General features: G+C 53.4%; 1 protein-coding gene across 4 annotated transcripts in view; it reads right to left on the reverse strand.

Moving 5' to 3' along the window:
* The window catches only part of UNKL (unk like zinc finger), a 44,735-nt gene extending 33,390 nt beyond the window's left edge, over nucleotides 1–11,345 (reverse strand). For 3 of the 4 annotated variants that reach the window (XM_068565934.1, XM_068565935.1, XM_068565933.1), the window contains exons 1-2: nucleotides 11,269–11,345; nucleotides 9,764–9,973 (exon numbers count right to left, since the gene is read on the reverse strand). In XM_068565934.1, coding sequence (XP_068422035.1) covers nucleotides 9,764–9,973; nucleotides 11,269–11,345 — 287 coding nt within the window. The remainder of the gene's footprint in view (nucleotides 1–9,763; nucleotides 9,974–11,268) is intronic. The other variant, XM_068565936.1, reaches the window with a different exon arrangement.
* Between the last annotated feature and the right edge of the window lie 397 nt (nucleotides 11,346–11,742).

Below are 11,742 nucleotides of genomic sequence, written 5' to 3' on the forward strand. Positions count from 1 at the left end.
GTGTGGGGCTTGGGAAAGGTCCACTCCCACCTCGCTGCCTGGCAGGCCGTGGACCTGGGTGCTGGGAGCACCTGTGGGGGTGAGGGGCTCCCCATGCAGAGCACAGATGGATGGACAAGACCAAAAGTAAAAGAAAAAACGACTTAGGGACCAACCAGTCTAAACCCCCGTCTGGTAAGATGAAGAAACAGAGGCTCAGAGTTCGGACAGCTCACCCCAGACCTTATGGAACACCCTGGGTGTGCAGGCCATAAGAGCGGGACAGAGAGGACGCCATGCCCCGGCAAGTTCCCGGGTCCCCCGGAGCCAACCAAGCAAAAGGCAAATACTGTGGGCCCAGAAGATCCAGATGCACTCCCGGAAGAGCTGGGGTCTCAAAGATACATGTGCCCCCACGATTACAGCAGCACGAGTCACAAGAGCTTAAAGCTGGAAATAACCCGAGTGTCCACCAACTGATGGATGGATGAACAAAACATGGTCCATCCAGACAGTGGAATGAGCACTGATACAGGCTACAACAGGGATGAACCTTGAAAACATTCTGTTAAGTTAAAGAAGCCAGACACAAAAGGACAAATACTGTGTGGATCCATTCCCATGAGGTTCCTAAAGCAGTCAAATTCATAGCAACAGAAAGTAGAGGGTCGGGGTAGGATAGGGAGGGTGGGAGGGAGGGAGATGCAAGAGGGAAGAGCTATGGGGACATATGTATATGTATAAGTGATTCACTTTGTTATAAAGCAGAAACTGACACACCATTGTAAAGCAATTATACTCTAATAAAGATGTTAAAAAAAAAAAGAAAGAAAAAAAGAGAAAAAATATATATATCATGTACTACCTAAATCTTCTTACAGCATGCTGATGAAACAGAGAATAATATATTACTGTTTCAAAGAAGTTGTTTGAAAAAAATTATACTAAGCATTTTCTCATTTTTATTGTCAATAAATATGTATTAAATATGTGACTATAATAAATAGAATAAAGAAAACAAAAAAAAAAAAAGGAAAGTAGAGGGTGGGTGCCAGGGGCTGGGGGAGGCAGAGGGGGAGTGACTGTGTAATGGGACAGAATTTCTGTCTGGGAGGAAGAATCTGGAAATAGATGGCGGTCATGGTTGTACAACACTGTGAATGTAATTAATGCCACTGAATCGCACATTTAAAAATGGTTAAGTGCACCACAGCTACTGAGCCTGCGCTCTAGAGCCCGTGAGCCACAACTACTGAGCCCATGTGCCACAACTACTGAAGCCTACATGCCTAGAGCCCATGCTCCGCAACAAGACAAGTCACCGCAGTGAGAAGCCCCCGCTCGCCAGAACTAGTGAAAGCCCGCACGCAGCAACGAAGACGCAACGCAGCCAAAAATAAATTAATTAATCAATTAATTTAAAAGATGGTTAAAATGGCAAACTTTATGGATGTTATCACAACTTTAAACAAAGCCCATTGGAGACAGAGAAGAGAGAGAGAGAGATGGTCTCTATGTGTTGAAATTTCAACACCACACTTATAGGGAAGCGTGTCACAGGTCATACCTGGATGGCCTGTGGCATTTCACAAACCGACACCTGAGTGACAGCACCCAGTTCAAGAGGACAAAACACAGCCAGCCCCTCGGGTCCCTCACATGGGCACGAGGTGGGGGGGATGACCACACTCTCTTGTGAGTGGCGGGAACTGAAAATGAGGCAATTCCTCCAATTAACTCTGCACAAACACTTCTGGGGCAATCCCAGCTGTCGTTGCCAATCACCAAAGATCCGTGAGAAAAAGGAAAAGCGGAAGATGGGGAAAGCAGTTTACGAGACAAGCTGGTCCCCACCTTGTGAAAAGAGAAAAGAAAAAACTTAAAGAATTATGACTGTATTACATACAGACAAGAAAAAGGAAACACTGCCTGTGCAGACAGTGCTCTCTGTGCCCAAATAGGAGCTGTCTCCTTCGTGTTCTCAAAGATAAGTTCCAAGGAACATTTTCAGGACGTATGAGTGAAATGGTCAAATATCTACTTAGGATTTTTACTATATTAGGTTTCGATGCAGCCTTGATTAAAATCCCTCACTACAGAGTTACATCTTACGTTTTAAGCTCCTCCAAGAGCTCCTGTGCATCTCCTCACAAGCACTGGTGTGTAACTCAGTCTCTGGGTCCCCAGAGAGGTGAGGCTGTCATGGAGCAGTCTCTGCCACACCAAGGAACCTGCTCTAGAACAAGGAACCCCTCCCACTTTTCACATTAATATATAGACTAATATCACTAACAAAGAACATGTAGAAATAGAGAGGCCAGGAACTCACAGAACAATGGGCTAGAGAAATAAACAACGAACTTACAAAAGAGAAAATGCAAAGGGTCTCGACCACTGAGAGGCACTCATCTTGCTTCTGATGAGAGAAATGCACCTGGAGGCCCACATGTTCCCGGGCAAAACCCCAGGAGCAGGGCTATGGTAAAGCAACACTGCTGCTGGCAAGAACGCCAAGTGACAGGCACCAAGAGGACAGGTGCCATTACCCTCCGTCCCAGCAATCCCCAAAGACAGACTGGCACACAGAGATAAAAAGATGTTTTGTTCGTAATCACCAAAGGCGGGAGACAACCGAGTTGTGGGATAAACTTCAAGGGAGCTCAGCGCGGCTTGGAGGAATGGGCAGTCTGTGTGGACGGCTTTGGAGGGGGCGCCAGGTGGTACCGTGAGGGAAAAGCACTAAGAAGACAGAGTGCAGGACTTCCCTGGTGTCACAGTGGTTAAGAATCCGCCTGCCAATGCAAGGGACATGGGTTTGAGCCCTGGTCTGGGAAGATCCCACATGCTGTGGAACAACTAAGCCCGTGCGCCACAACTACTGAGCCTGCGCTCTAGAGCCCACGAGCCACAACTACTGAAGCCCATGCGCCTAGAGCCTGTGCTCCGCAACAAGAGAAGCCACCGCAATAAGAAGCCCGCGCACCACAACAAAGAGTAGTCTTTGCTCGCCGCAACTAGAGAAAGCCTGCGCACAGCAACAAAGACCTAACACAGCCAAAAATAAAATTAAATAAATAAATAAATAAATTTATTTTACAAGAAAAGGGAGTGTAGCACCCTATGGTTTACATCGGAAGGTGGGGGAGGGGAACAAGAATACAGATACGTCTGCTTGTATCAAAAATTGTGGAAGGAGGAGCTATTGTTTCATGGGGACAGAGTTTCAGTTTGAAGATGGAAAAGTTCTGGAGGTGGATGGTGGTGATGGCTGCACAACACTGCAAATAAACTTAACTCCACTAAACTGTACAGTTAAAAAAGCTAAGATGATAAATTTAATGTTATGTATGTTTTACTACAATAAAAAATAAAATGACTTTAATAGGAAAATGGCCATTTTGCATAAACAGTTCCAATCTTCAGAAACACTCACAATCTACTATAAGTTAAAGCAAGAGAATTCCAGAGTCTGGGGAGAGGGGGACCAGCACATCAGAGCCAAGGCACTGCCTGTTGGTTTATCTACGGAACCCAGTCCGCATAGCCGTGCTGAAGCAGGACCACACGGACCACAGGCATCGCCGATGCGCTAACTGCAGGGTGTGGCAAAGGCTGCATGCACCCCCACAGCTCCGGGGAGTGAATGTGGTGGGCGACACCTCCCCCATTTCCCCATGTTCCCTAATGGTCCCTCAGGTCAGCTCTAAGCATCATTTAGTTTCCTTGCCAGTACCATCATTGTGGCAACCAGAGCCCGGCCAAGGTTCCCCCTCTCGCCAGCACTGAGCACCGAACAGGCACTATTATTTCATTAGGGGCATGTCACCTCTGATTATTACATGACTTCAAAGCATAAGCTAAGATTAAAATATTGGAGGACATTTAATGAAAAGAAAATGGCTTCACCTAAGAACATCTAAGAGGCAAAAGGGAAAACCTTAGAGAAAATACAATGGCAGAATGTAGACGCGGGGAAGAGGCTGGGGGGAACCCCAGGGGTCAGCCCAATACCGCGTGCAGATGCTTCCTCGCCACAGGAGTTCACTCATCCATCCCGGGGGCCACTGACAGCCCTGCAGCACCTGTAATGTGATTCGGTTCCACAGCCCGTCAAATTCAGGGTGGCACCCGTGGTTCTCAAAACCATCCATGACAATTAGTGACCCAATCAGTGTAATTAAAACAAGGCTCCATGGATGGTGTGATGCACCAGTACATGCCAGACACAGGTCTGCCATGATGCTCTGGAACCACCGAAACTAGGAGGGAGGGGTAAAGAGGAACACGGCAGGGGCTCGAGGCTGCTGCCTGTGTCTCCAGGAGAGCCAGAAATCATCCCCTTCCTTCCCGCAACTCACCCAAAACAAAGGTAGACCCACAAACTCAGTTCCACTATACATCAACATTGGTCAGCAAGCCAGGCTGGAGCGCATCACAACCACCTGGATGGTCTGCTAACCCCAGACCATCTGATCTCGGCAGGAACCTTGGGTAGAAACTGCTGGCAAGTTCCCAGGTGATGCTGCTGCTGCTGATCTGGGGGCCGCACTGGGAGAACCACTGGGCTGAGACGGACACTCAAGTACAACATGATTCTCTCCTAGTCCTCAGGGAGTTCAGGCATAGGTGGGGACCAGAATACAGCACAGAAATAACTGAGGTGTGAACTGGACCAGAACCGAGCAGCAGATATGGAAAATGAGTGGCAGCAGAAAAATGGGAAAAGGAAGACCTGTGTGCCACAGACAACTGGGGATGGCGAAAAGGTGGGGCTTGTGGGGAGAAGCTTGAGTGTCCCCCTCTTCTCTGACACTAGGGGTGGGGGGGTTGCCAGTTAACCCCATGTGGACCACACACCCATCCATTCAGCCCAGCACCCCCAGCCTCTGGCTTCCAAGGGCTGCCCTGGACTCTCGAGCCAGGCCAGCGACCCCTCATTAATCCCTAACATGGACCATCAGCTCGGCAACAAGTCCACCTCCCTCCTCTATGCCCAAAAAGCTGCCACCCTCTCCGAGAAACCTGTCTCTGCCGAGGCCGTCTCCCCACTCGCCTCCAAGGAGCACCAGAGCTCCCTGTGCCAGGCGCTCCCTCCCAGTCACCTCCTCATCCCTGGCCCTTCAATCAAAGCAGGGGGGCCTGAAATGCTACAATCACTCTCACGTTCTTCTGCTTCTTCTACCTACTGGTCTCTGACAGGTCCAACTCAGTCACCTAATTGTAATTTCTTTCCTTAGGTTGGCTGATTTGTAAAGCCTGTGTCTTCCTCTAGACTGTTAAGTAGCTCCGTGACTCCTAAATATTATGTTCTAACGTGGCCTGCCCTTGGCTTTCACCTCACCCCAAATGCCCAAGCAGAGTTCACTGATATGGTCAGTTTAAACAGCAACAGTTTATAACCATCCTGAAGTGAACGGACTTTCACCTAAGCCTTAGGTCCTAGGACACCTGACTTTTTAAAATTAAACATTGCAGGAGCACCTCTCAACAGACAAGTCAGACTAAGGACAAGTATGACACAGCAGGCACACCAAGACTTGGGCATGTAGAAAAGTTTCTGTACATCAGCAAGCTCCCGCAGTGCCCAGATTCACGGGTGGGAGGTCCCAGGCAACGTGCAGTGAGGAGGGAGGGAGCTGTGGGGAGACGTGCCGGGCCTGCCAGGTGAAAACATGGTAGGGAGCCCTACTAACAACAAGGCAGATCTCTAGAGCCAATCTGGAAAGTTATAGCACAGTAATGGGGCAGGCTCACTTCTTATTAAAACCAAGAAAACCTATAAAATGTGGGGTCTGGAGGGCCGCCTCCAGGGACTGCCTGCTTGTGGCAGAAAGAGGGTTATCAGGAAAGAGGATGGTCACTTTGTACTCCGTATAGTTGGGGACTGCTTGTATTGTCTGCCAATGAAAATGTTCCCCTGGAGGGGCCCCTCAGACCCCTGGAAGGGCCTTTGCTTTTTATGCGTCAGAACCTACCTCTGTAAACGCACCTGACATGCATTTACAAGCACAAAACGGACACATGGTCTCCTGGGAGGGGAAGCACACCTAGGTTCCAGGTGGGAAGACCCGCCCTGACGGTCTACGGTCCTGCGCAGCGAACAGGACTAGCTGGGGGGCTGGGGCTGTCTCACACCCACTGCCTCTCTCAAAGCAGCTTTCAGGATGTGGCTGGACCGCGACAAACCTCCGGCCAAGCTTCGCTCCGGCAAGCGAGCGTCGCTTTCTTCAAAATCCCAGCCAGAGAAATACCTGCGACGGATCCGCACGGGTGGGAACAGCGACCCTGTGGGGTGGGCCCTGTGGGGTGGCCCGCCCTCAAGCTCGGAGGCAGCGCCCGCTCGGCCGACTCGCTCTTGGCCGACTACAGAGGGCGCGCAGCGAGCTGCAGACCCAGGCGGTCCAGCCGCGCCGCGGGGAGGCCAGTTCCCACGGGGGCGGGGCGGGGCTCACGTGACCTTGTCGGCCAATCGAGGCCCGCGCCGGGGAAGGGGCGTGCCCGCCAGAACAAAGGGCGCCGCGAAAGGGAGGACCTGGGGCGCTAGCACTGAGGGGCCTTCCCGGCCACAGGGTGCCCACCGGCGGAGGGTGACAGCGGGAGTGGGGGGGGATGGGGGGATGTGGCGGACGGGGAGGGGCCACGGAAGGAGGGGTGACAGAGAGAGGGGGAGGGTGACTGCCCACGGAGGAAAAGGGGTGACAGAGGGGGTGCCCATGGGGAGGAGGAGATGAGGGGGCTACCCAGAGATGACAGCTGGAGTACTCACAGGGGGTGGAGGTGACAGATGGGGAGGGGTCACTGGAAGGAGGGTGACAGCGAGAGGGGAAGGCTGACGGACTACCCGCCAATGAAAAGGGGTGACAGCGGGGGTGTGACAGCGGGGGAGGAGAGTGCCCGCAAATGAAAGGGGGTGACAGAAGGGGAGGGGGCCCCAGGAGGAGAGGTGACAGCAAGGGGGGAGAATGACCACCTGCCTAGGACAGGAGTTGACATCAGGGGTTGCCTCTTGGGGATCCCACCCTCCCGCCCACGGCTCAGCCCCACAGCGCCCCCATCAAGCTCCAAGAACTTGGATGCTTATGTCACCGGATATTGGCTGAAGGGTCTTTGGTCTCTGATACATATTCATGATTTACAATAACAGGTTGCTAGTACATATGCCCAAAATAGGCATTTCAAGAACCAATGAACTGAAATAAAAGGAAAGCCCTTTCCCCGCTCTGAAAAGTAGTATCTATTTACAGATTCCATGGCAACCCTGAATGAGCTAGAATATGTAATTCAACAGGACAAACTCTGGGAAAGTCTATCTCCCATGGAATGAGTGGTAATTACTAAGGAGAGATTCTCAGGGGAGATGTCTGGCCTGTCAAACACTTCCTATGGGGCTGAAGCAAGTCATCTCACGTGCTCACTAAAAGTCACAAACAAAATCTTTAATAAGACACGTGTACTTTCATACTGTGTGTACATGTACACAGGATGCACCCAAAACAGTATCAAACAACCATCTTAGTCCCATTCTTCTTCTCAATGATAACCTGCTAACCTGCATGCTATTTGGGCTATATGTTAATTTTTTTTTTTTTTTTTTTGGCTGCACCATGTGGCTTGTGGGATCTTATTTCCCCCTCCAGGGATTGAACCTGGGCCCTCGGCAGTGAAAGCCAGGAGTCCTAACCACTGGACTGCCAGGGAATTCCCCATGTTAATGTTTTTGCAATAAATAATTGTAATATTTAATATTTGAGTCTAGCTTAAAATGACCATCCACAGGTAGGTGTCCACTGCAGCACTCTTCATTCCATAGGAACTGGACCCCACCCTGGATGTCCAGCAATGGGGCCAAATCCATACCAGGACATTCAGACTCCAGAACCCAAAACAGCTGTTAAAATATGCTTTCTTTCTGGCACAGTGGTTAAGAATATGCCTGCCAATGCAAAGGACACGGGTTCGAGCCCTGGTCTGGGAAGATCCCATATGCTGGGGAGCAACTAAGCCCGTGCACCACAACTACTGAGCCTGCGCTCTAGAGCCCACGAGCCACAACTACTGAGACTGCATGCCACAACTACTGAAGCCCGCGCATCTAGAGCCCATGCTCCACAACAAGAGAAGCCACCACAATGAGAAGCCCACGCACCACAACAAAGAGTAGCCCCCGCTCTCTGCAACTAAAGAAAGTCCTCACGCAGCAACGAAGACCGAACGCAGCCAAAAATAAAATTAATTAATTAATTAAAAAAATATATATGCTTTCTTTTCATGCATTAAAAGCATCACCAGTGAGGGGACTTCCCTGGCAGCCCAGTGGTTAAGAATCTATGCTTCTACTGCAGTGGGTGCAGGTTCGATCCCTCATGGGAGAACTAAGATCCCACACGCCATGCGGTGCAGCCAAAAAAAAAAAAAAAAAAAAGCTTCACCAGTGAATACTGCCAAATAGTCCAAATAGTCCCCCATCCTGGACTCTGGAATGGGGTCAGACATGCTAGGTGACTGGATCCCTGCACCAGGGTCTCAGCAGTGGCCCCTGGGGGCAACTCAGGACTTAAGGTCCAGAGAGGTGACTGACGTGGCCAAGGGAAATGAGGGACCGGAGGCCAGGCCTTAGCTAGACAAAAATATCTCTCTTCTGCAGACCCATTTGCAGGAAACAGTAGCTCAAGATGCAATTAAATAATGCACTTTTAAAACTTCACAGAAGTATAATACCATCTTAACCAAAGTGGAGCTGGCTACATTATTTCCACAGGCTCCAGGCTGCCTTAACAACAACCCTATTTAACTATCTGGTGTTCAATTAAAAACCTTTCAGGAAATATATAAAGCTTTTAAGATGATCACCATAGGTCAAAAGTTTACTCCCTGACCTAAGCATTTTTGAAAACGAAGAACAGATTCACATGGGTCTCCCTGTGCAGCAGCGTGAAAGTTGTCTTTAAAAGGGACCATACCTGGAGAACCACCTCCCTTCAGAGGGTCAGGGGATGAAGCCTACAGCGCCTCCCCCAGATCAGACCAGGATCCAACAGAAGCTGAACAAGCTGCTCTTTCCAAGAGGCCCTGGGGCACAGCGCCACCACCTCACCTCCAGGTGGGAATGGATAGGCTCTTCTCCTCCTCAAACGGCCCACAGGAAAAAAGCAAGACCTCCCTCTACCAATCTCTGCCAGTTATATGAATGTACAATCTGACTTGTACTTTCCGTGTTTTCCTATTCTACATATTTCAAAATGAAGACATCTGTTCATAACACCATTAGGAAACTTGTGAAAAAAAAAAAAAAAGCAACCAAAACAAAACCTTGATTTCCTAAACTTTAAAAGTGCTACACAAATAACTTTCCTATCAATTTTTTAAAAAATAAACATATAAACAGCAAGAAAGGAACCATTCCAGAAACATTTGCACAATGTGAGCAAACCTTCTAACAAGCTCTCTGACCAAAAAGCAACTGACAACTACAAAATGGTCCTAAACTCAAAAGGTTTACCTCATAAGGGTTGGTTCTAATGCAGGGAATTTACAGAACTGGGTGGCAATCAAAAGTGGGAAGTGCAGCAAAATTGGTTTGTCCCGTACAGGGATATCCCCCAGCCAGATGCGGTTCTTCCCGCACTGGCCGAGAAATAGGGAAATGTCCCCACCAAGACCAGCGGTCAAGGGAAAACTTCAGGGTGAAGTCTGGGCCCTGCAGGTTCCAGGTGCTGGAAAGCCCTGGTCCGCCACCCACCCAGGTGTGGGGGCCACGCTGCCCCGCGCGGCCGCGCACACTCACTCGTCGCCGTCGGGGCACAAGCCGCTGGCCTCGTCGTACTTGGAGCAGTACACGTCCGGGCTGTAGTTAAAAGTGCCGTCGCGCCTGCGGAGCGGTCTGCGCCGACGCTGATTTAGGAAATGCCAATGGAAACAGGTAAATGGCCTGTGCTGGGTGCACTTGTGCTGCACAAACAGGGAGCACTGCTCTGTCCTAAACTCCTTTAGATACCTAAAAAGACAAACAGCGTTGGGGTCGCTTCCGTTGCCACCGCCGCCGGCGGGCGGCCCGAGGACTCGTGGGCAGGGGTCAGATCCCGTGCGCCCGAGGGCCCCGACCCCAGGCGCGATCTCCCACTCTGCCGACCCCCTTCCCGCCTCCCCCGGCCCAGGCGCCTTTCTCAGACCCCAGGCACGATCCCACAACCCCGACCCCAGATGCGACCTTCGACTCCAGGTGCAAACCCCCATCTTCTATCCCAGGCACGGTCCCAGATTCCAGGTGCGACCCCGGACCCCAGGCGCAGCCCCCCATCTCCAATCGCAGGCACAATCCCCTAACCCAGGCGAAACCCCCCATCCCCGACCCCAGGTGCGACCCCCGACCCCAGGCGCCGCTATCCATCCCAGACCCCAGGTGTGATCCCCAACCTCAGATGCAACCTCTCCGAGTTCAGACACCCTCCCCCCACCCCGCCCCCGCAAGCCCAGTCGCGTTCCTCGGGTCCCAGGAATGGTTTGCCAATCCCTGACACGGTCCCCGACCCCAGACGCGACCCCGCAGAATCCAGACGCGGACTCCTGGCCCCAGGCGCAGCCCCCCCCCCATCTCCGATCTCAGGCGTGACACCCACTCCGACTCCAGACGATCCCTGACGGCCTCCCCCACCCGGAGCCCGGGCGAGTTCCTGGACCTCAGGCGCGATCCCTCAGACCCCATGCACAGCCTCCTCATGCAAAACACAGACACGACCCCCAATCTGAGGTGCGATACCGCGACTCCAGGAGCGCCCGGGTCCCCAAGCCCCGGTACCATCCCTGACCCCAGGAGGAGGCAGCCGGAGTCCAGATGGCCGCCCTCCGCCCGAGCCCAGGCGCGGTCCCCAATCCCCGACTACAGGCGCATTCTCGGCGGCCCCCGACCCACGACCCCAGGCGCTGTTCCCCGATCCCCAACCCAGGCGCGTGGACCCCCGACCTCGTCCTCCAGCCCCCAAGCCCAGGTGCCACCCCAGACCCTGGGCGCCGCCTCCTGAGCTCAGGCGGCGGTAGCCGAGTAGGATGGTGGTCCACCAGCCCAGAGTCCAGGCGCGGCGCGGAGGCTGGGGGGCCGGCTGGCCAGGGGGCTGCAAGGGAGAGGCAGGGGGCGGGGGGAACGGGGAGAGGGGCGGCGCGGGGCCCCAGGCCGCACCCGGAGGCAGCTCCCAGGCCCAGGGGCGCGGGGGCGCGGGCCGGGGGCGCGCGGGGGCGCGCGGGGCCGCCCCCTGCCCCGCCCCAGCCCCCGCCGCGGCCGGCCCGGGCACTGACCTGTAGTGGGTCGGCTTCTCGGTCTGCGGGGGGGACCCGCTCAACGCCGCCGCCGCCGCTTTCGAAACCGACGGCATTTTCAGTCAAAACAATGCAGCGCGCATGCGCCGCGCGGGCCCGCCCCCGCCCCTCCGGATCTCCCCCCTCGCGGAGCCCACCCGCGCCCCCCGCCGGGACGGCCACGCCCCCGCCACGCCCCCATCCGGCGCCCGGCGCAGTACCGGAGGCCCAGTGAACTTCCCAGCACCAGGCGCCCAGCGGGGACCCGCGCGCACCGCAGACCACGCCATGCCCCGAGCCCGCCGCCTCGGCCGGACGCCTCCACCCACCGTGCCCCCCCGGCGTCCACGTTCACAGCCCATCTTGCACTTGCTTGGTCCCGTTCCGGCTGCCACCTTCAACCCACCACGGCTGCCCCACGCGCTCTGAACGCCCTGACAGCGCCCTGAGCAGCTCCAGGCTCCGAGACGGACC

The sequence above is a fragment of the Eschrichtius robustus genome, chromosome 16 (genome assembly GCF_028021215.1).
Source record: "Eschrichtius robustus isolate mEscRob2 chromosome 16, mEscRob2.pri, whole genome shotgun sequence".
In the NCBI taxonomy this organism is placed as follows: Eukaryota; Metazoa; Chordata; class Mammalia; order Artiodactyla; family Eschrichtiidae; genus Eschrichtius; species Eschrichtius robustus.